This window comes from Xenopus laevis, chromosome 4L (assembly GCF_017654675.1).
Source record: "Xenopus laevis strain J_2021 chromosome 4L, Xenopus_laevis_v10.1, whole genome shotgun sequence".
Classification (NCBI taxonomy): Eukaryota; Metazoa; Chordata; class Amphibia; order Anura; family Pipidae; genus Xenopus; species Xenopus laevis.
The window spans coordinates 58,112,303-58,135,514 of NC_054377.1; the positions used below are offsets into that span (position 1 = coordinate 58,112,303).

A 23,212-nucleotide genomic window follows, 5' to 3' on the forward strand; every position below is an offset into this window, starting at 1 on the left:
AAATCTTTGTGCCTCTAATCCATTGTGGGCAAAAATATTGTGCCTTGTGTCTGTCTTTTGCATTTTGTCCACTTTATAAATGAGCCCTGTAATCTGGGCATGTGATTGATGCCGGCCAAAGCATGCTTACCTGGAGTCTGGTAATTAAGTGCAACCATCTGATCTCCACAGAGCCACAGAGGTAGAGGGTCATAGTTTGAAGAGTCAACTCTTGAGGACTTAGGGTAAATTCGTGTGAAGGATTTTCGGTTATAACGCAACAGCTCGTTGGGTTTTTGTCGAGCAATACTCTCTCCCTTATTCTCTGCAAATGACCGAATTTCCCGAAAATCTGGCGAATCTGTAATCAACAATGAATGTGTACTGTTTGTGTAAACAAAATGGGCAACCTATTAAAAACAGCAGTTAGCAGGAACAATAAGCAAATAATGTCCATTTTATCAGCCATGGCTTTCTTTCATTGTCCAGTCAATATAAGAGAAGCCTTCTGAGGAATATTGCCTGCTAGGCTATTATATTCTAAAACAGTTCAGATTGCACTGTGCAAGTGATAGACACAACCGCTTGAGCATGGCAATCTAACCCCATGATTTTTTCTTTGCTAGTAAAAGAGCAATATTATTATGACTTTAATGACTTATTAACCCTCGAAATTCGACCCTTGATAAATCTGCCCCTATGTGTCTATGCAATAGTGCACTGACATCCACATTCAAATTTAAAGTTTTGTGATTTATCACATCTATTAAATGAAGTTCATGTACACTGCTCATATAGTTTATTTGTGGAAAGGAGTTTCCCAGAGCTACACAGAGAAACTATTTTGACAATGAAGTCCATGTATGCTTGTAAACTGGCTTCTTCCTTCTAGCTGCTATACACACAAGTCACCAGTCATACACCACATCTGTCTCATTAATGCATTTTGTTAGGGGACAAGCAGGAAAATTATGCTTTTTGCTACATGTTGCTGAATGGAGCAATATGCATTCCTTAAAGGATAGTTACATAAAAAATAGAAGAGTTTGGTATGAATTTGAATATAATGCACCTTAACCATAGGCTAATAATTATGTACCTTCTTTAGGAGCTCTGATATAACTAGCAGGTCCACATTTGCATTAATAGATAACAGATCAGCTGTTTAGAATACAATAATTTAATAGTGACGATAATTAGGGACCATATGCCCAAAACCCTGCTTGGGCCTGTGGGTTTACACCTGGGTCTTGTGGGTTCAGGCTGAAATTTGGGTGACCATTGTGGGTTTAGTTGGGTGCAAGTCAAAGGATTTCCTCTCTTGGGGGCAAATTCCCTAACTGGGGAAAATCCGTTAGCAACGGCTTCGTAGCCATCGCAACACTTCACCAGGCGTAAATTCGCTAGGACAACGGTAATTCACTAAAGTGTGAAGTTGCGTCCAGGGCGCGGAACGCTGGCGAAGATGCGCTAGTGTTGCCTAATTTGCATACGGTGGGAAATGATAAAGTTACATGGACGTATATGTTGCAGCAAATACATTACATTACACAAGTCCAGGGAACCTTAATAAATAAAATAAGAGTCGTTATAATGCCCTACACATGAGCCCACTGTATAGTTTATGTTCCATATGTTAGAAAATGAACCCGGTTACCCAAAAAAGTTTTTATGGACCTTTGCAGGCTATCACTCTGAAAAAAGGAAAAGACGCCAGCCTTTTTTGGGACTTTTTTGCACTAAAAATTGAGGAAGTCCTATGCACTCAATTGCACTTCGCCTGGTCTGAGGTGGCGAAGGCAAGTCTGGCGAAAGAGGTAACGTTCAGTAAAATCCGCATCTTAGTGAATTTGCAGTTACGTCCATTCGCCAGATCGAAAATTCGCCTGGCGATAGAGTGCGAATGATCACTAGTGTCTGTCTCTTTCGCTAGCGAAGTTATGCCTGCGCCCATTAGGGATTCTGTGAAGCTAATAAATGACGTCACGCTGGCAAATTTTCACTAGCGTTAGTCACTTCGACCCTTTAGGGAATCTGCCCCCTGGAATCAAAACCGGCGTATAGGCAAAAAGTATTGGGGGTGTGGGTTGTACACTGGATGCATTTTGCAGGTGCGGGTTGATTTTTTCCTGACCCATAAATCACTACTTTGAATGCTCTTTGTACACAAAACGGCAACAAACAATAAGGACAGCTGTTAAGGACAACTGCTATTACTACAATATAATTGTATATTGTATTAGCTCCATCATTTGAATGTTTTAACTAATTCGCTCTCCACTTAATTACCCAGTGTGTTTTAAGAAAACAACACACAGCAATCCTACAATGTCACTTTCCTCTGCCTAGTTTATTGTTGTGATGAGCTACACAATATTCATCTCTAGCAGGAGACAGTAACATGCAGAAAATACTTATTATTAACAGTACCTAATTTTTCCTTCGCTTCACTTCTGGGCTTACAGTAAATAACCAGATCAGATAATTCTCGGGCAATCTCCTGTTGCTTCTCCAGTGTTCCCTTTTCAAAGTCCTGTTAAAACGGAAACCACATCAGGTATAGGTATCTTTAATTTTACTTAAAGAAAATAGAAGGAAAATTGTATACATTATTATGAAATGTAGCGACTGACATTAATAAATGTAGTTATTGTACATTTGTACCTTCTTAAGATACAAGCATTATCATGTACAGTAGGAAGAAGAGGGTATGTAACAGTGGGCCAGACAGGAACACAGTGAATAATGTTGTTTTACAGGTTCTTATAAAAAACTGAACATCGGGAGCTCTACTACATAGAAGTAAATACACATTTACAGACTCTGCTTCTTCTTTAAAAATACTGTCTCTAGTTTTCTCCTACGGTATACTATATTGCCACATCACCATCTTAATCATTGGTGGGACTAATAATGAACCATCTGTTCTGGCCCACAGTATGGCCCAGTTACAGTATATCTCTACCACAGTGAGACACCTTTCTTATGTAGCTATCTCTATTGAGAAGCTGCAATATAATCGTATCTCCTTTATTCAATTTACCCTTATACGGTTTTGAAGATCCAGTTCTCTGCTTCATTTATGTTACATTTGAAATGCGAGGATTTCCCTTTTTATTTACTCAGTGTTGTTTGCTTTGTGCAATTTTGGGAGTTAAACATAATTTTGATCAAAAGGCTCAATTGCTTTTTAAATTGTTTGTATTTGAAATAAATCTTATAATGGCCAACAACTACTGCTGTATGAACTGTAAATGAAAGAAACGACCATGATTGTCAATCATTTATTGAATTACAGCTAGTAAAACTATGCATAATTCCTATATAACAGTTGGCTCTTAACCTAGCTATACACATTGGTAATTGGTTTTAAATCCATTGCCACGTGGAGCCAAAGCTATCATACCGTATTAGAGCTTTGTGTGTGTAAATATAGACTTACCTCTGCTCCCTTTTTCTGTTCAATCTGTTGGATGTGTTTGTACCAAACAAAAAACTCTTCCAGTGTGTCTGCTGCAAAATCTACTGTTGGCTCTTCTGGATTCTTGGATTCCAGGGACAGAACAAACTGTTTGTTATATTTTCCATTAAGCAACTTCCCTGAAGTAAAAAAAATATTTTTTAAAAAAGTGCATTTAACCATAATTAATATTAGTTTGGCCTGGAGTCTTCCTAGGAGAAAGTCTCCAAGACAAGACACCAAGAAGAGTCTCTGACAATTTTTCATGAGAAAATCACTTTTACTTTTAATAAACAGGTAAGACATAATAACAGACTGTGATACAAATATGATGTGTGATCCAGTGTATCCAAAATTGCTCTTTAGTTGTTATATGGATGTATTAGCATTAGTTGGAGACAAGGGAACAGCAGGAGTTGAGTTAATTAACTCGTAAACATATAAACATGGTCATTCTCATGGTCACAGTTCTGGGCATGTAGCCATCTATTACTTTGTTATTATTTCAATATAATAACAAACAATATAATAAATAACTCAGTGAAGGGCGCTTCGGGACTTCATCTACAAGCAGACATATTGTGTAGAACCTTGCCCGATTGATCTGACTTTGAGAGTTTGCTGTACCAGGCCCGGGCTTAAGTTCCTCTCAAAGGTCTGCCAAGGAAAGCTCGGCTAGACGTTGCGTTGTGTTCAATCAGTGATATATTAATTTTATTACTTTATATATTATTCTTATCTAATATTGATTATTGTGTATATATTTGAAGGCATGTACTTACTGATATTATATGATCCCATTTCCAGGATACCTCTGCACATGGAGCCCAATGGACTGTCTTCAATAAGCTGTGCAGTGCAAAGGCAGTACAAAGGTAAATACAACTGATAATAAGTATTGATAATAAGATTAAAATACAGTCTTTCAGCTTTTAGCCTCTACTTTTCAAATGTACACAAAACTATTTCACTGGAATATCACATGTTTTAAATGGCACATGCAAAATAAATATCTGTACAATTCTACATTTTAATAATTATGATGTGCAAAACTTCTTAGGTAACCACAGGGGAGAAATGAAACAGAAGTTGCCCCTTTATGTTTGCTAAGCACAGGCAGAACTGCTGTTGTCAAAAAATGTTCCAAAAAATGTGAAGAATACAAGAAAAGAGCACAAACAATTGTTATAAGTTTGAACCAACTATTCTATATCCAGGATACAAAAAATATTTGCTAGGCTTCTTACTAAAATAGTTCTCTTTAATTTCCTATGAGATTTGGCAAGGGCTAAGCAAATATACATAAAGCTTTACATTTTTCCTGCAGTTATACCAGGTTATGTCAGGGCATGACCAGTCTAGGAAAAGAATTCCCTGAGGCAAGGAGAGGTTACGTCAAAGTTAAGAAAGCAAAGCTTTCAGTCAATAATATTCAAGATTTAAGATACTAAAATAAGGAACATTAAAAAAAACTTAAGCAATACACTCCCACAGGAGATTCACATTTCTTTTTTTTTTAAAAAAAAAAAAAAAAGAAAAGAGATCATTCTAATCTTCTTCAATGTCAATGTAACACTCTGTGGACTCTAAGGGGGTTATGTGCTAAAACTCTAATTTATCTTATATTTTTATTAAACTAAGCTTGACCAAACTGCAATCCACGGTTTTATCTTATTTATCAAGTCCAGTCGGGAAAAAAGTCAAGGAAATCGAGCGAAAATCTAAATTGTACACATTTTTCATATTTGACCCCAAAATTGCTCGATTTTGTTCAGGTTATCGCCCGAAACCTCCAAATTTTTCTACTTAGATAAAACCAAGAGCAGATCACAATATCTCCAAATTGTAAAAGGGACATCTCCCATTGACTTATACATGACCTCAACAGGTTTGAGATGGTGGATTTTCAGACTTTTTGCAGCTTCGGGGTATAATAAATCTTGGAAAATTCAAGGTTTTTTTCCTCTAAAACTTCAAGTTTGTGCCCAAAAAACCTCGACCAGAAAAAACCGAGTTTAGTAAATAACCCCCTAAGTAAATCCAGTTCCCTTTAGGATGCATTTAAGTATTACAGTATATACATTTAAGTATTACAGTGTATACATTTAATAGAATAAAGAGGAAAACATACCTGATTTGCAATTATTTCAGAAGCATTCATTGATATGTCCTCCACATAATTTGAGGGGAAAAAATATTGTACCTTGTCTCCATAATCTCCTTTCCACCTACAGAATTAATGATATTTTAACTGTGTATAAAGTGTTCAAACTGTTGTTAAAAAGGCTTACTAAGATATACTTTGTATTTACTCCTTGACACAGTATATGGATATATATGCCAGAAAAAGTTTTTATCTGACTATTGTCAGAGATAATAGTCAGATAAAAACTATTTTCAATAACATTTACAAATAAATCAAAGAATATTGGAAAGTTGATTGGAATTACATTTTCTAGCATTATGTATAAAACCCTTTACCACACTGTATTTTAGCATTTATCCTACAAGAAGGCAATACCATGTTATTTTAAACTTGTCCCCTGGTGGTATTGTGACTTTGAAATGGGTTCTGTTGTTGCTGGAAATTTCTCCCGTATAAAAATCTACAATAGGGGAGGAGCAGCCATTGAGACCAATTCTTTAGACATTATTCCTAAAATAATTTAACCAAGCAAAAATGGGACCAGTATATGAAAAATAAGACCAGAGATAAATAGTTATGGAATTTACCTTGACGTATTATGGTTGGCTACTAACTTTGCCAATTACAGGTAGGAACCACTGTTTTTTACGGTATGGGATCTATTATCCAGAAACCCGTTATCCAGAAAGTTCCGAATTATCCAAATAATCTAAATATTGAAAAAACTATTTCCTTTTTCTATGTCATAATAAAACAGTACTTGAACCCAACAAAGATAATTAATGCTTATTGGATACGAAACCAGGCTACTGGGTTTATTTAATGTTTACATGATTTTCTAGTAGACTTAAGATATGAAAATCCAAATTACAGAAAGATCAGTTATCTGAAAACCCCCAGATCCCAAGCATTAAAGGGATACTGTCATTGGAAAACATGTTTTTTTCAAAACACATTAGTTAATAGTGCTGTTCCAGCAGAATTCTTCACTGAGATCTGTTTCTCAAAACAGCAAACAGATTTTTTTTTTATTTAATTTTGAAATCGGACATGGGACTAGACATATTGTCAGTTTCCCAGCTGCCCCTGAGTCATGTAAATTGTGCTCTTATAAACTCCAGTCACTCTTTGCTGCTGTACTGCTAGTTGGAGTGATATCACCCCTCCCTTCTCCCCCACAGCAGCCTAACAACAGAAAAATGGGAAGGTAACCAGATAACAGCTCCCTAACACAAGATAAAAGCTCACTGGTAGATCTAAGAACAGTACTCAATAGTAAAAAGTCAAGTCCCACTGAGACACATTCAGTTACACTGAGTTGGAGAAACAACAGCCTGCCAGAAAGCAGTTCCATCCTAAAGTGCACGCTCTTTTTGAAAGCACATGACCAGGCAAAATGACCTGAGATGGCTGCCTACACACCAATATTATAAATTAAAATAAATACACTTGCTGGTGAATTATGTGCAGATAAACAGTGTAATTTAGAAATAAAAACTACACCATAAAAATCATGACAGAATCCCTTTAAGGATAACAGGTCCCATACCTGTATTAGTAAACCACAGGGTCGAGAAATCTGCATCTATTGATCCCTCTTTTGCATGTAGTTAAAAAGTGTACATGTTTAGATGTTTCAGTTATTGATGCAGTTAAAACCATAACTGGAAATCAAGTATACCATATCGAGTTAGTCCTTGTTCATAAAAGCAGAGGGAAGGTAGATGCATTGAAGAATTTTATAAAGGTTCCAGGGCAACATAATAGGCTGATCTCATTCTTTATTGATCTTTCAGTTATTTGATTTAGTGATCACTGGAAAAAGTTAACTGTTTTTTTTTTTAACAGGACACCAGAATTAAAATGTATTGCATTTCACATTAATATTTTAGTCATGTCCACCTATTTATCAGAGAGGATTGCCAAAACCTTATTTGTTCAGTCATACTAAATCTGAAACTTCAACTTGCTAGGCCCTGAATCGCAACTACTTATTTTTTTTTTTTTTAAATGGTTCACTTTGCACAAATTTGAATATATAATTTAGAATTCAGAATCTGCTTGGTATCTGAAAGCAATTTAAAATAAAACCATAACATATAGACATATTACTCAATGTAGTACTTTTTGAAAAAAAATCCATACTGTGTAAATTGAGCTGACTATCAAAAGATCTGGCCAATTTCTAAAAATAAGTATTTACTACATCCCTTGCATTTTGTGCAATTCATTGATATATAGGGTTTAAAAAAAAAACTAAGGTGTAGGTTAAACAAAACAAAGCATTACCAGTTTAAGTTGAATATAGGTATAATTTTGTAGGATTAATATTTAAGGATATAATTCCCTAGATTTACAGACATTTAGGAACGAGTGCAAAATACAAAATAAAAACTTAAGTTGCATAAGTTAAAATACACACTCGATGTGTTCTTACCATCCTTCAGAGACCCTTGAGACATTATGAATCAGGGCACCTGTACAGAAGCTCAGCTCATCTGATCTTACTGCTGTATAGTTGTACAAAGCTTTTACTGTTCCTTGAGGCTTTAAGGGAAAAGAAGAAAAAATAAACTTGGTAATGCAAAACAAATACAAAAACACAATTGTTATGTAATTATCACCTTTATATTTAAAACTTAACTTAGACTGGAAAAGTAGTACACATTTTTTTCAAACATTTTTCATATTCACACATTTTGAAGAGAAAGAAAAGTGCTATAACTAACATTTACCTGGCCTATGTGTAAAGCAATTCCATTTATCCTAAAGGGATACTGTCATGGGAAAAAACTTTTTTTTCAAAATGAATAGTGCTGCTCCAGCAGAATTTTGCACTGAAATCCATTTCTCAAAAGAGCAAACAGATTTTTTTATATTCAATTTTGAAACCTGACATGGGGCTAGACATTTTGTCAATTTCCCAGCTGCCCCAAGTCATGTAACTTGTGCTCTGATAAACTTCAATCACTCGTTACTGCTGTACTGCAAGTTGGAGTGATATCACCCGCTTCCTCCCCCCCCCCCAGCAGCCAAACAAAAGAACAATGGGAAGGTAACAAGATAACAGCTCCCCTAACACAAGATAACAACTGCCTGGTAGATCTAAGAACAACACTCAATAGTAAAAACCCATGTCCCACTGAGACACATTCAGTTACATTGAGATGGAAAAACAGCAGCCTGCCAGAAAGCATTTCTCTCCTAAAGTGCAGGCACAAGTCACATGACCAGGGGCAGCTGGGAAATTGACAAAATGTCTAGCCCCATGTCAGATTTCAAAATTGAATATAAAAAAATCTGTTTGCTCTTTTGAGAAATGGATTTCAGTGCAGAATTCTGCTGGAGCAGCGCTATTAACTGGTTCATTTTGAAAAAAAAATTTTTCCCTATGACAGTATCCCTTAAAGGGGAAGGAAACCTAGTCGGCACAAAAACCCTCCCCCCCTCCCGTGTGTTGCCCATCCTCCCTCCTCCCCCCTGGCCTACCCGCCCCGCTGGGCAAATGCCCCTAACTTGTTACTTACCCTTCTGCGCAGGTCCAGTCCAGGGAGTTCACAGACGACATCTTCTTACAAGCTATCTTCTTCCTGCTTTGAACGGCGTTTTGGCGCATGCGCAGTAGGAGCATTTCGCCGGTACGCATCTACTGCGCTTGCGCCAAAAGTCACAAAGTACTTTTGGTGCATGCGCAGTAGATCGTACCGACGAAATGCTCCTACTGCGCATGCGCCGGTCAAAGCAGGAAGAAGATCGCATGGAAGAAGATATCGTCTGTGAACTCCCTGGACTGGACCTGCGCAGAAGGGTAAGTAACAAGTTAGGGGCATTTGCCCAGTGGGACGGGTAGGCCAGGGGGGAGGAGGGAGGGTGGGCAACACACGGGAGGGGGGAGGGTTTTTGTGCCAACTAGGTTTCCTTCCCCTTTAAACTACCAAAGGATTGTAGGGCTCATTTACTAGCACAATGGTGTGAATGAATAGTACCAGTATAGTTATTAATAGCAGGTTATTACCTTGTAAAATATTACCGATCCTGCTAGATTCATGACTTTTTTTTCTTTACTTAAAGAATTCAGCACAGTTCAAAAAAGAGCTGTCCAAATCATTGGTTCCCTTTTGAGATTTGCATCAGGGATTAAGGATTTGGAGGGGTGTTTGAGGTGAGTGCTGCCACTGAGCTCCAATTTATTACTGAACAGAATGGTGTTCAACTTCTTAAAGCTTCTGACAAAATTTCACATTGATTATTAATCTGTATAAAAGTGATCTCAAACATTTCCTTACTCTCTACTCAGTACAGTGTAAACAATCCCAAAAATAGCACAAATCACACTAGATTGAGTTAAATGTTACGTAAAGTTACCCCATTGTTTTAGGGGCATATAACGTGGAGTTATATGCCCCTAAAACAACATAAAATACATTAACATTGTTATTGGATTAAAAAAAGCATTTATTTTGCACACAATCATGAATCAGTAAATTATGGAACCATACACCATACATAGGTGGTAGCTTGTCTGCCTAAAAACATACTGTTTCATACCATAGCTGGAGAAATTTCTTCAGGATTGACATACAGTTTACCCTTCACGTCATAAATGACACTTAAATCTTTTTCCTAAAAAAAAACACAAGTTGATTTTTAGCAATTAAAAAAACACGTGAATGAACATTAAAGGCTGCACTAAATAATACTTTTAATTCATAAGTATTATACTGTATTTTGTATGATATATTTTGTATATTTGTGTGTATTTCATGTCCTGACACACCAAAATTGTTAGTATTGTATGTGGTGTTTTAAGCAGCCAGGGGAACAAAGTTTTTATTTGCTTCTTGCCCTTTAGTGTTTAGTTAGTTTCATTGGCTCTGTGTTTGCACCCTTCAGAAAGTCAAGATATTAAACTAGTGATCTCCAACAGTGGCCTCAAAGCAGGTGCTCATTTTTGAGTTTCTGACATGAGGCATGTTTTGGAGGCATGTTTTGGAGGCATAAAGAACATGGGGCAGATTTACTAAAGGGCAAAGTGGCTGTCACTAGTGAAAATTGGCCAGAAATCCTATCTGCAGGGACATCTCCAATTTACTAACAGGCATAGAGGACAATTTGTTAGCGAAAGAGACCATCGATAGCACAGTTTTGTGCCCTATCGCCAGGTGCATTTCCGATCTGGCAAACGATCGTTACTCAGCAAATTCGCTGTGCGAATTTTACAGAATGTTACCTCTTTCGCCAGAATTTCCTTCGCCATGATAGACCTAGTGAACTGATAAGATGAAGCTACATCCTCCTCAGTCTTATGTCAGTGACATCATATCCTGTGTGCCGAAAAGTCATAAAAGTTCCATAAAACGCTGGAATTTTTTCATATTTTAGAGCAGGATTTCCTTCAAAAGTTCTAACTATTAAAGATTTTTGTGTTAACATTTTTTTTCCAACCATTTGAGGGGCATGCCACATTTGTTTTTAGGGTGGGCTCATGTCTAGGGCATTAGAGGATCTCTTTTGTCTTTATTTTGCTTCCTTGGACATTTGTCATAATAAGTGGCCACTTCAAGCATTTGCACCAACATCTCTAATAAAGACGTCTATAGGATTTAAACTGACCTAAGTGTAAGAGTACTAACGAAGTTTCGCTAGGCAGTTTGCCTGTGTTTGTCTGTGTTGCTCCCCAATTCTTTTTATATTTGAATGTGGCTCGTGGATCGTTGGGGATCCCTGTGTTAAGGGAATAGCAAATGGCCCATTTATGTTTTTCTATATAATGTAATGTCTATCCCATAGAAAATCAACAAAACATGTCATATGGCGAGAGTTGCTCTTGCCTTTGAACTCAACTTTATAAAGAAGCACAGTCAGGGACAGGGTAATGCATTTCATTAAGAGACAAATTACATTTATGATATGCATTAGAAGAAGAAATAAATAGAAACATACTGTGCTATATCTCTGGAGTAACCCTTCTGTAACTGGATAGCGTAGTTTCATTTTACGGTAAAGTGGGTGCTTCTGGTAATAGCTGACAAGTTCCACAAGATTTTCAAAGTATGCAGAAGTTCCTAGCACAAACATGCGGCCATCCCTTTGTATTCTGCAGTGCTTTACTTTCCCTTCCGCTCTAGGAAAAAAAGTCATTTGAAAGTCAAATTGAAATCTTCTTAAGTCTCATATAAATTTCTATATTTCTATTTGGTTGAAGTATAGCACTACATATATAACATAATGCAGTCATATGAGTTTATAATAAATCTCCTGAAATGCAAAAAATACAGATGCTTTTCTATGTTTCGTCCTTGAGAGGAAGATAATTAGATTACCAATGCACAGATAAAAAGAAGTCCAATATGCAGGGGGTTTATCTATGTTCTGTAATATAATTTTATACCTCACAAGGACCAAACTTGCCCTGTTTAGCTTGTGAAATAACAAAAAACATACATTTTTCGTCTTGAAAACAATAAGCAAAAAATATTCTCAGCACAAGCCCTATTAATTGTACTTGTGCTGAACAAGGTACTATATACTGCAGCTTTAACATTTAGGGGCCCATTTACTTAGCTCGAGTGAAGGAATAGAGAAAAAAAAATTTGAATTTTTTTTTGGCTTCTTCGACCATCGAATGGGCTACTTTGACTTCGACCTTCGAATCGAACGATTCGAACTAAAAATCCTATTCGATAGTCGCAGTACTGTCTCTTTAAGAAAAAACTTCGACCCCCTAGTTCGCCACCTAAAAGCTACCGAAGTCAATGTTAGCCTATGGGGAAGGTCCCCATAGGCTTTGGTAGCTTTTTTTGGTCGAAGAAAAATCGTTCGATCGATGGATTAAAATCCTTCGAATCGAACGATTCAAAGGATTTAATCGTTCGATCGAACGATTTTTGTTTGATCGTTTGATCTAACAAATATCGCTAAATCCTTCGACTTCGATATTCGAAGTCGAAGCATTTAACTTCGACAGTCGAATATCGAGGGTTAATTAACCCTCGATATTCGACCTTAAGTAAATTTGCCCCTCAATATCATATGGTGATTTTGAATATAGTAAGCGTTAGGTGGGAGGTGCTGCATGCATTTATTATTACTAAGTTAACTTGCTGTTAGTTTACTCTTGTATATTGTGATGTATTTTAAAGCGAACATTTACTGTTCAGCTCTTTAAAAACATACATCTGATTGTTATAGGTTACCAGTCCCATGTTAAATTTGCACCTTTAATTAGAGTACTCTGTTAGTCAAGAAATGGGATGTCAACAATATTGCCACTGCAATCTATGAATCCACCTTTCTTTGTCCTTTTTTCCCCTCCAATCCAGAGTTTACTGCACCAACCCGGGGGGAAACTAACAGACCTTCATTTTAGTTTACATACATTTTCCGAGAGTCTACAGCACTGTCAGAAACTCACGGATGCACAGTAGAACAAAATTGGATTGGGTTTCCTAGGAAAGATGGTGAACTATGTTGTTCGTTATTTCCCCAGGATGGTGCTATTTTTTCCTAAAAGCACTGGCCCTGGGAGAAAAATTAGCAATAATATTCACAGGAGGCTGCTTAACATTTTAGGTTATCCCAAGCAAATTCACCTTTTCTTTTTCCGATATACAGGATCAGGTTTTTTTCAATAAGTAAAAAGTTTGCCACGTAAAAACTTGGTCTTGGTGGGGAACAATTGACACCAGAAAAAGTGAGTAAGATTAAGATCGTTCTAACATTTTCTGACTTTGATATGCGTGAACCTGACGGTAACTAATAATTATAAATCTGCCACATATGATGACATATTCACACTGAAATTCACACTGAATTTCATATAGCTGTGCCAGTGCAGTTGTGAGGACATCATTGCTATGATTCCATCCTGGTTTGTTACATTGATCCAATTACAATTGAATTCATGCAACTGCAAGCATAAACAGTAATGGAGACAAAACATACTACTTACAGTGGAACTGTCAATATAATTTAAAAAATAAACACTAATTTGTTGATGTTGTTAAATAAGTCTGCTTTGGTATTTGCCTTTTTTTACTATTATTTTTCCATATAGTAAGAATGATAGTGAGCACTTGCAAACAAGAATTTGTTTTCCAGCTCTAAAAATTCAATCCTGCTTTGAGCCCCAGACTGACAGTAGGAGTAATTTATCAGTGAAGTAAGATAATGTAAATATTTCTGGCAAAAAGTATTCATACCGATAAACACTTTTTTATATTCAATATTTCAAAATCTATAATAAAAAAGATATTATGTATGAAACAATTTTATTACCTACAACAAGTTGTGTGAATTTTTAGGTAAAATGGAGGTCTAGGTTGAACGAGTGCCACAGGATAACAAATAACCAACTAAGGAGAAACAACATTTGCTTACAGTCATGTTTTACTCTACCTGAAAGTAATCGCATAAGAATCTTGTTCCTCTCTTCTTCGTATTAAAAAGGCCCCATCCCGAGGGATTCTCATTAACATATCTTCTGCCTCTCCTCTGCTCAGGTTATCATAGTACCAGCTGCAATGAAAAAAAATAACGCAGTTTGCATTAAAATGTCATAAAAATAAGTGATATATATAATGGAACAACAATGTCCGCACTCTCAGGTCTTTTTATTTATTGAAAGGTTGTTTATTGAAAAGAGCCGTCGTTTAGGCTATCACTCTAGTTTGATGTTATATATACATACATATACACACACACACACACATATACAGTATATATATATATATAAATATATATATATATATACACAGTATATATATATATATATATATATATATATATATATATATATATATATATATATATATATATATATATATATATATATATATATATATAGTGAATAAATACCCCTCTTGTAAAATATAAGGATATTATAAGTTACCGAGGAGTTTCATGACCATATAAAAACACGAGGCCGAAGGCCGAGTGTTTTTATACAGGTCATGGAACTCCGAGGTAAGTTCTAATACCTTCATATTTTACAACTAAGGGTTGCTAAAGACAACATGCTCAAAACTATTTGATGACAGGTTACCACTCTTGCACAGTAGTCAATGCTTGAGGATCAAAACGGCAGCAACAACAAAGGCTGAGTTGCCTAGGATCTTTAAATGAGCATTAATTAAATTGTGATAAAAATTATTGTAAATCGTTTGTGAAACGTAAGAAAAACACAAATAAATATTAGATTGGAAGGTCCATTTGGCTTTTACCAATTCATTTTAGGTTTTACCTGATTCATTGAAGGACATTATCTTGGCCTTCAACTATAGGTTAAGATTCGAGACCATATCTATAAGTCATAACTACATTTGACCAATGTTCTAAGCTTCTGCAAAGTTTCTTAGAATTTACAGCATAATAATTCTTTAAAATATAAAGACTTTTGTGACTAAAAACATTTGAACCCTTCTTATAAACATATTTTGTATTTCCTACAATACAATCGCTTTGAATAAAAATACAAGTTTTTATTTGCATTGTACATACTCTTTTAATAAGTGAGGGTTGGGCTGAGGAACAGCATCTGTTAATCGCAGCTCAAATTCTGCACAGCGCAATGAGTACTCTTTGTAGTGATGAATAAGATCATAGATACTATCAAACATTAGGTTGTCGGTCAGGAAATACTTGATGGTCTCTCCATCTGTGCTGGAACGGATACGGCAGTGTTGGACCCTGCCTGACCTCCTATCAAGGGAAAGCAAAGAAAAACACAATAGAGAGTCCATATAATTTAAGGATGAGTGGTTTATATATTGTTAATATTTCCCTATTAAATACAACAGTATTTGAAGCCCTAAGCAGTTTAGCTTGAAGCCCTAAGCATCTACATTTTACTCCATTATAATTCTTAAAGGGACACAATCAGAATATAACTTTTGCATATGTGCCTGAATATAATAATTAGCTTAATAATAAAGCATAGAAATAAATTTTACGGTGTTGAAAAGTGAGAAAAGAGTATTTAAGTGCATCAGCTTGTCAACATATGTGTCAGAATATGTTTACCTGGTTATAGCCAGTGCTAACCTCTGAATTATTAACACCCTAAGATTAACTACCTTTGCATTAAAATGAATGCATTGCAAGTTAACAGACCAGAAACACCTTTCTAACTGCGTTCTGTCAGTGGAGTTGTGGGGAGAGACCTGCCCAACTTTTTGTGTCACCCCCATCTCTGCCATATTTACATACCTTGTGTCCGGGGGCCGGAACTAGGAGTAGGCAGAAGAGTCATGTGCCTAGGGCACAACAGACCAATCTCTTTCTACACCTGGTTCATTTTGGGCCCTTCTGCACATCACCCAGCCAACTAAAGGTAAAGGTGTCATTTTTCACACAAAGCTAGGGAGTGCTGCAGAGTGGGGGTGGGGGATTGGTTTGAAGATTGGAAGGGCCTGCCTTGGACACCCTTGTTTGCTTGTCCAGGACTACTTGTAACCCCTCAAGCTCCAGCATACTCACTTTGAAGGCCAGCTGAAATGTTCATAAGAACAGGATATTTTATGATTTATTAAAAATTAACTTATAGGTGACCTATCCCTTTAAGAGATACAAGAGAATGGAGGAGAATCCAATCTTTTTTTTACAGATTTATTTTTTCTCTGTAATTAATACACTTGACCATGTACTTGATGATAATTAAGATAGCATAAATTTATACTGATGGCAAAATAATACATTTTTAAAAAATGTTGTAGCCAGAAAACCCCAGTTTCCATAAAATTCTGGATCAGTAATCCCAAAGATGGATATATATTTCAAAAATGCAATTTTACCAGAAAGAGAGCGTGTAGTCATTTCGAAAAGATTCACTTTGTCGTACTAAGAAAGTCCCATCTTTGCCTCCCACTTCTGCACAATACTCTTGAAGTAGCTTTTCTGCCATGAAACGCCCATTAGTCATTCTTCCATGGAACCATTTCTCTTGTAAATGTAAATCCAATGTCTTCTGATTTGCAGAATTTTTTTAAAAAAAAAACAGCATGAGCATAAGTGGGGCATAATTCTTCTACACTTTTTCTATTACATATAAAATTGAAAAATGAATACACCACCACAGGTAACACTATAAGGGGGTTAATTATCAATGGTCGAATGTTAGAGCTATGTGAGCTTTTTTAAACCTCAATTGATCTCACAACTCAAATGGTTTTCTTTAAGAAAAAACTTCATTGGAAAAATCGAGTTCAAGATTCAGAACCCGAAAACGTGAGTTTTCCACGGGGAAAAAAAACTTGAACATCATGAAGGCTATTCACATCTTCAAATGGTTCAAGGGACCTTTGCCATTGACTTTTACATGACCTTGCTAGATTTTAGATGGTGTATTTTCAGACTTCAACTATTTCCAGGGTCGGGGAATAATAAATCTAGAAAAATTCTAGTTATTTTTAACCAAAAAATAACCTCAAAAACTCACATTTTTCGTGGAAAACATAACTGAACTTTTGATAAATAACCCCCTAAATGTAAGGAGCACAGTTATCAAAACAGGCTCTGCTGTAGTAAAAAAGATTGCATATATTTGCAGTTAATCTTCATGACAACTATCTCAATGTGCTTATTTAAGAAAAATCACAAATGGGCGAATCCCGACTGCATTTTCACAGAAAATATTTACAGTAATTTTTTGCGAATCAAATTTTCCATGGATTTTCAGCCATTTAAAGATGATGATTTTTCACTTATTGCAGGGAATTATCCCCATAATTTACAATTGAGTTTTGAGGTATTTAAGGTCAAGCTTTTTCACACTTTTTTTATAATGCAAAAAAATGGGTATTTGGAATTAGGAAAATAAAAACTGTGATGCTTACATTTACATGTTACTTTTCTTACATTTACAATATACCTACAAGTTTAAGTCATTTGTGGCCATTGATAAATGTGCCCCTAAGTGTATCTACTATGTTGTTTTTGCTTGAACTGTTTATGAAAATAAGTCAAGGATACCTTAGGTTCTGAACTATCTTCACTCTGTTCAATTTCATCTCCATAAGATAATTTATCACCAGCAATCGCACAGTAACGAGAAGACCATTTCTACAAAGCAATAGTTCAAACATTAAATTTCAGCAAATTAAGTTATTACTGTATGTTCATTCTGATGTAATTAATAAGACAATTTACCTGGTCAATAGCATCCCACATGTACAGTTCACCCTGCAGATTTTGTTCTTCTTTATGGTTTTCAGTCTTTGTTATAGAATTCTTTGCTTCAAGTTTTTTATGCTATAAAGATAAATGTAACATTAATTGAAATAATTCATATTGGACAGAGATGACATAAAACCTTATTAAAACAGTCTCATAATTCTCAGATTTTAAGCCCTCTCATGAAGGCCCTCTTTACCTCCTGTACATTTCATCCAAATGCATGCAAGTAATCTTTTATTATCCACTTGTGTTACAGTCTGGTTTCTTTACTTTCCATACTATAATTCTGTAGATTTTTTAGACTTTAATTTCTTTTGGGCAGGGACCACTTTACCTCTTGTACCAGTTACTGCTTGATTTTGTTTGTACATATATATGTTCATTGTACACACCTATTTATTGTACAGCACTGTGAATTAGGTTTAAGCTTTATAAAATAATAATAATAATTCTGTAGCCAGTCTTAGGAGACAGCAAAGGAGAAATGCTGATAAGACTGCTACTTTTGTATCAGACCTGTGCCCCTATTTCTTTTTTGGGGGTTGAAGACAGGTTTTCAGATTTGGTTGACTACTTTTGAGGAACCATTACACAATGATAGATACACAGGTATCTTTGTAGATACACAAGTATCTAAGGGGACTATTTACTAAAATATTTACTCATATTTTTATTAAACCAAGCTTGACCAAACTTCCATCCACAATTTTATCTTATTTATTAATAAAATAACTTGAAAAAGTCGGGTCAGGACAAAACTCTATAAAATCAAGCGAAAACATGAATTGTACACATTTTTGTATGCCTGAAACGCTAGATTTTTTTCTGGTTTTTACCTGGGAAGAAACCCAGGCCAAATCACGAAATTTTCAAATTGTAAAAAGGACATCTGCCAATGGCTTATACGTGTCCTCAACAGGTTTGAGATAGTGGATTTTCAGATTCAGACTTTTTGCAGCTTCGTGTATAATAAACCTCTTTCTTTCCCACAAAAAATTTGAGTTTTTGCCCAAAAAACCCCTACCAGAAAAAAAAATAGATTTTCGGTTTAGTAAATAACCCCCTTAGATTGTAAACTGCACTGGGGCAGAAACCGATGTGAATGAAGAACAGTCTCACTTAAAGTGGACCTGTCACCCAGACATAAAAATCTGTATAATAAAAGTTCTTTTCAAATTAAACATGAAATCCAAATTATTTTTTTTATTAAACAGTTCATATCTATTGTAAACGCATTTAAATATCTCAGCTGTCAATCAAATCTATGCCTTCACTTTCCATTCAGCACTTACCAGATGTCACTGCTCTCCCCACATTCCCCCCTCTCTCGTTACCATTTAATCGTGTAACCAGTGCATGGGGATGTACATCAGATCCCCCATTCTAGTGCACAAGCAAGATTTTGAGATGATGCAAGGCTTGTCTTAATAACAGTGTCCACAAAATGGCTCCTGCCTGTTTGCTATAATTATGAATTCCCAGACTGAAGGAAACAAGCTTCAAATAATTTATATAGTGTAATTAAAGTTTATTTTGCTTGAGTAATTTAATAAAATAGGATTTGGAATATTTTTGCAGGTGACAGGTCCCCTTTAACACTGTTACATGGAACTATGATAATAATACACAAACCCATGCATCCAGCATAAACTGCTTAAGTTGTGGCATATTACAGACTTACAAACACAACATGTTTCGAGCCGCTTAGTGCCTATTTTTAAGGGGCCTGCAACATGTTTTGTTTCTCTGTAATAAGAACAGCACATTTTATAACATACTAAAAATTAACTTAAAGGTGGCCTACCCCTTTAAGTGCTAAGAGACACAAGAGACTGTAGTAGGACCCAAGTAATTCTTATTATTTTTATGGATTCATTTTTTCTCTGTAATAAGCTTTAACTTAAGCAGTTTATATTGTGTGATTTGTGCTTTCCTCCTTATTGAGCCAGTATTGCGTTTAAGTAGCTACCCTTTCAAGGACCGATGCATCAGGCCTAAATCAGCTTAGCCTTTGTGCCTAAGCACACTGTGATTCAACAAAATTTTATATAGCCTGCAGTATATTTCTAGATATTTTGCAAATGTTCAACACAAAAGGCAACATACTAAGGGGTTATTTATTAAACCAAGCTTGAGCAAACTCCCATCCATGATTTTAACTTTTTTATCAATAAAAACTCGAAAAATTTAGTGCAGGAAAAAAATCGAGTGAAAACTCGAATTGTACACATTTTTGGGATTTGACACCCAAATTGCTTCATTTTGTCAGGTTATCGCCCGAAAACCCTGAATTTTTATGATTAGCAGACGAAACCCAGCACAGATCACTATATCTCCCTTTGACTTCTGCATGACCTCGGCAGGTTTGAGATGGCAGATTTTCAGATTCAGACTTCAGACAGCTTCAGGGTATAATATATAAATTTTAAAACATTGAGTTTTGTTCCCCAGAAAAAAAATCAAGGTTTGGTAAATAACCCCTAAATGTCTCATAAAACTTTCCCCTATAATAATCGTAATTGATACTCATGTGGTCCATGTCCCACTTCTGTCCCCTCGCACTAATAACTCCTTGGATCCTAGGTGCAGAATCCATTAAAATCTATTATGCAGGCCCTGGATGTTGCTAATTTTATAGAGCACTGCAGGGCTCAGAGTGGCAAGCTGACTGCATGGAGGGCGGGGATTCTGGTGCACAGGTAGGACCCTGGTTCCAATTTAGCCCTGGGGCCAGTAAGCCTTTAAGGCCCCAATACATGGGCCGATAAAAGCTGCCGACAGACTGAGTCTGCAGCTTATTAGCCCGTGTGTGGGGCCGCATCTCTGCGTCTATGCGGTCCCGCGATTCGACCACCCGTATTGGATCCATTTATCCAATCATTGGGCCCTAGGGCCCATGATCAGATCAGCCTGATATTGTCCACTTCAATGTGGGCATATTGGGGAGAGATCCGCTAGTTTGGCGACATCTCCAAATGAGCGGATCTTGACGTCTATGGCCACCTTCAGTAACGCTACTGAATAACACATCACATACGTCTGAAGGAATCATTGCACATTGTACACAGTGCACACCACATAACAATGAATATTGCTGTTAACCTTAATAATGATCCTCCCTTTAAGTTGTGTGGGAGAGGGCAATTGATCAGCAGTAGCTTCTGTTGGTTTTGTTAAAAGAAGGTCTCCTAATACTTCTTTAAAAACTCTGGCCATGTGTCTCTGTTGTTCAACACAGCAATGTTCCTCTATGGAAAGAATTACTGGATACCTAAAGAAGCACAAAATATACAGTTATACATTTATACCAAACATATATTACATGTAAACACTGTTCTACTCAAACCCCCTTATTGCATTCATTTGTTTATTTAAACATATTTATATCCTATATTTTAGCTAGTTATTCACAGCAATGTCTGAAATTCAATAGAGCATCATCTGTTTTAATATGCTGCTAAATGCAGGAAAAGTAGCAATTACACAATATACCGGTGGCCATTCAAATTGACTTCAATGGCTGTGGTGTTTTCAGGTGTTTTGTTGTGCTAAAACTTCAGCCCTGATAACAAAACATCCAAAAAAAAAAACCATTGCCATCACCCTAAACAATTCAGTTAATCAGAGATTATTACCGGACACTACTGAGCCAAAATTAATGTAATTTCTGTGGAGCAGCTTGTACACGCGAGCCATTTATTCATCACAAGAAGGCAATGGCAAAATCATACATTTAAAGGCTGTATGGATAACTTTGTGTCCCCAGCATCAACTTTTGGGAGCTTAAGACTCCACACTTGAATCTTAAAATTAGTAGCAACTACTATTAACGTTGTTTTCCCAACAGAATGCAGCACCTCTTTCACTCACAACTTGCAGTCTTTATTGAAAAGTATTTGTGTGTGTTGTGTGGGATGCTCCAACAGGCCTGCCCAACTGATATCTGCCCAAAAATCGGGCAGATATTGATCAGGCCAGTTTGAAAAACCTGTTAAGTGAGGACTGCAACGGCTTTCCATCGACCCGCATTTACCTCCGTTGCGATATGCTCATTAGCCCAATATTGTCAACTTTAAAGTGTTTATATCAGAGATATTCAGTGTATGGTCAGCTTAAAGGAACAGTAACACCAACAATTAAAGTGTTTTAAAATAATGAAAAATAAATGTTGCACTGCACTGGTACAACTGGTGTGTTTGCTTCAGAAACTCTACTATAGTTTATATAAACAAGCTGCTGTGTAGCCATGGGAGCAGCCTTTTAAAGCTGAAAAAGGAGAAAAGGCACAGGGTACAAAGAAGATAACAGATAAGCTGGGTAGTATACAATGGGATTCTTCAGAACTTATCTGTTATCTACTGTGGAGGCTGTGCTTGAATGACTGCCCCATGGCTACACAGCCGGTTGTTTATATAAACTATCATTGTGTTTCTGAAGCAAACACACCAGTTTTACCAGTGCAGGGCAAAGTACATTATATTGTCATTCCTTTAAAACACTTTCATTTTTTGGTGTTACTGTTCCTTTAACTCTTAATACATTGTTCAGAGCTATGCTGCATGCCACATATTCATATAAATATATATTTTATGTGTATATCTGTATCTTTCAACAGACAGGTAGATATACCATGCTCATGTATGTGTTAGGAGGTTGAGTTGAAAGTAAACACTTACTCAGATGTAGCAAATGCATGGTCCCTAATAGCCTGCACCACATCGTCAAATTTAATTTTTGTAGTTCTTGTCCATCCATGATAAATAATTGGCTTTCCATCAGGTCCATCCCAGCAGTCCACTGGAGAGATAAGAAAAAGAGAACTTGTATGATTGTAAAACAGCTAAAGGAACAAAAAGCACACTCTTTGTGCTTTACCATATAGTTTTTTGGAAATATTAGCTATTTGTGTATCCAGCAAGCAAGCTAAGTTAATCAGTAATTCAATAAGGTCAAACGGATATCTGTTCCTCTGTTAAAATGTCTATGTGGGAAAGCATCCAAACGTGAAAGGTGATGTTCAAGAACGAGCTTTATAACTGCATGTTTGCATTCGCACAATTATTCTTTTATAACTGATTATCAATAAATTCCTCCTATTCTGTGGACGTTGCTAAACTTTGAATTATCTTTCACAAAGTTTGAATCTAATCCAGTTGTATGTATAATATTTTGTTTCAAGTATCAAAAATGTATACATATATTACAACCCTGTTTCCAAAAATGTTGGGACACTGTGTAAAATATAAATAAAACATGATACAATGATTTGCAAATCATTTAAACCATATAATGTATTTAACTGCAAATAGTACAAACATGTCAGATATCTAAACTGAGAAAATGTATTGTTTTCAGAAACATATCTGCTCAGCAAAATGTTTCAAAAAAGTTTGGACAAGGGCAACAAAAGGCTGGACACAAGGGACAAGCTGAAAGCCAATATTAGATGGCTATGA

The 23,212-nt window shown here is 36.1% G+C and overlaps 1 protein-coding gene across 4 annotated transcripts in view; it reads right to left on the reverse strand.

Annotated features, from left to right (window-relative positions):
- The window catches only part of plcg2.L (phospholipase C gamma 2 L homeolog), an 88,706-nt gene that overhangs the window by 15,445 nt on the left and 50,049 nt on the right, over window positions 1-23,212 (reverse strand). For all 4 annotated transcript variants that reach the window (XM_018257967.2, XM_018257965.2, XM_018257966.2 and 1 more), the window contains exons 13-27: window positions 22,433-22,553; window positions 20,859-21,027; window positions 17,730-17,831; window positions 17,553-17,642; window positions 16,376-16,548; window positions 15,084-15,284; window positions 13,983-14,102; window positions 11,529-11,709; window positions 10,134-10,208; window positions 8,023-8,132; window positions 5,571-5,667; window positions 4,222-4,288; window positions 3,422-3,579; window positions 2,410-2,512; window positions 131-340 (exon numbers count right to left, since the gene is read on the reverse strand). In XM_018257967.2, the coding sequence (XP_018113456.1) occupies window positions 131-340; window positions 2,410-2,512; window positions 3,422-3,579; window positions 4,222-4,288; window positions 5,571-5,667; window positions 8,023-8,132; window positions 10,134-10,208; window positions 11,529-11,709; window positions 13,983-14,102; window positions 15,084-15,284; window positions 16,376-16,548; window positions 17,553-17,642; window positions 17,730-17,831; window positions 20,859-21,027; window positions 22,433-22,553 (1,977 nt within the window). The remainder of the gene's footprint in view (window positions 1-130; window positions 341-2,409; window positions 2,513-3,421; window positions 3,580-4,221; window positions 4,289-5,570; window positions 5,668-8,022; window positions 8,133-10,133; window positions 10,209-11,528; window positions 11,710-13,982; window positions 14,103-15,083; window positions 15,285-16,375; window positions 16,549-17,552; window positions 17,643-17,729; window positions 17,832-20,858; window positions 21,028-22,432; window positions 22,554-23,212) is intronic.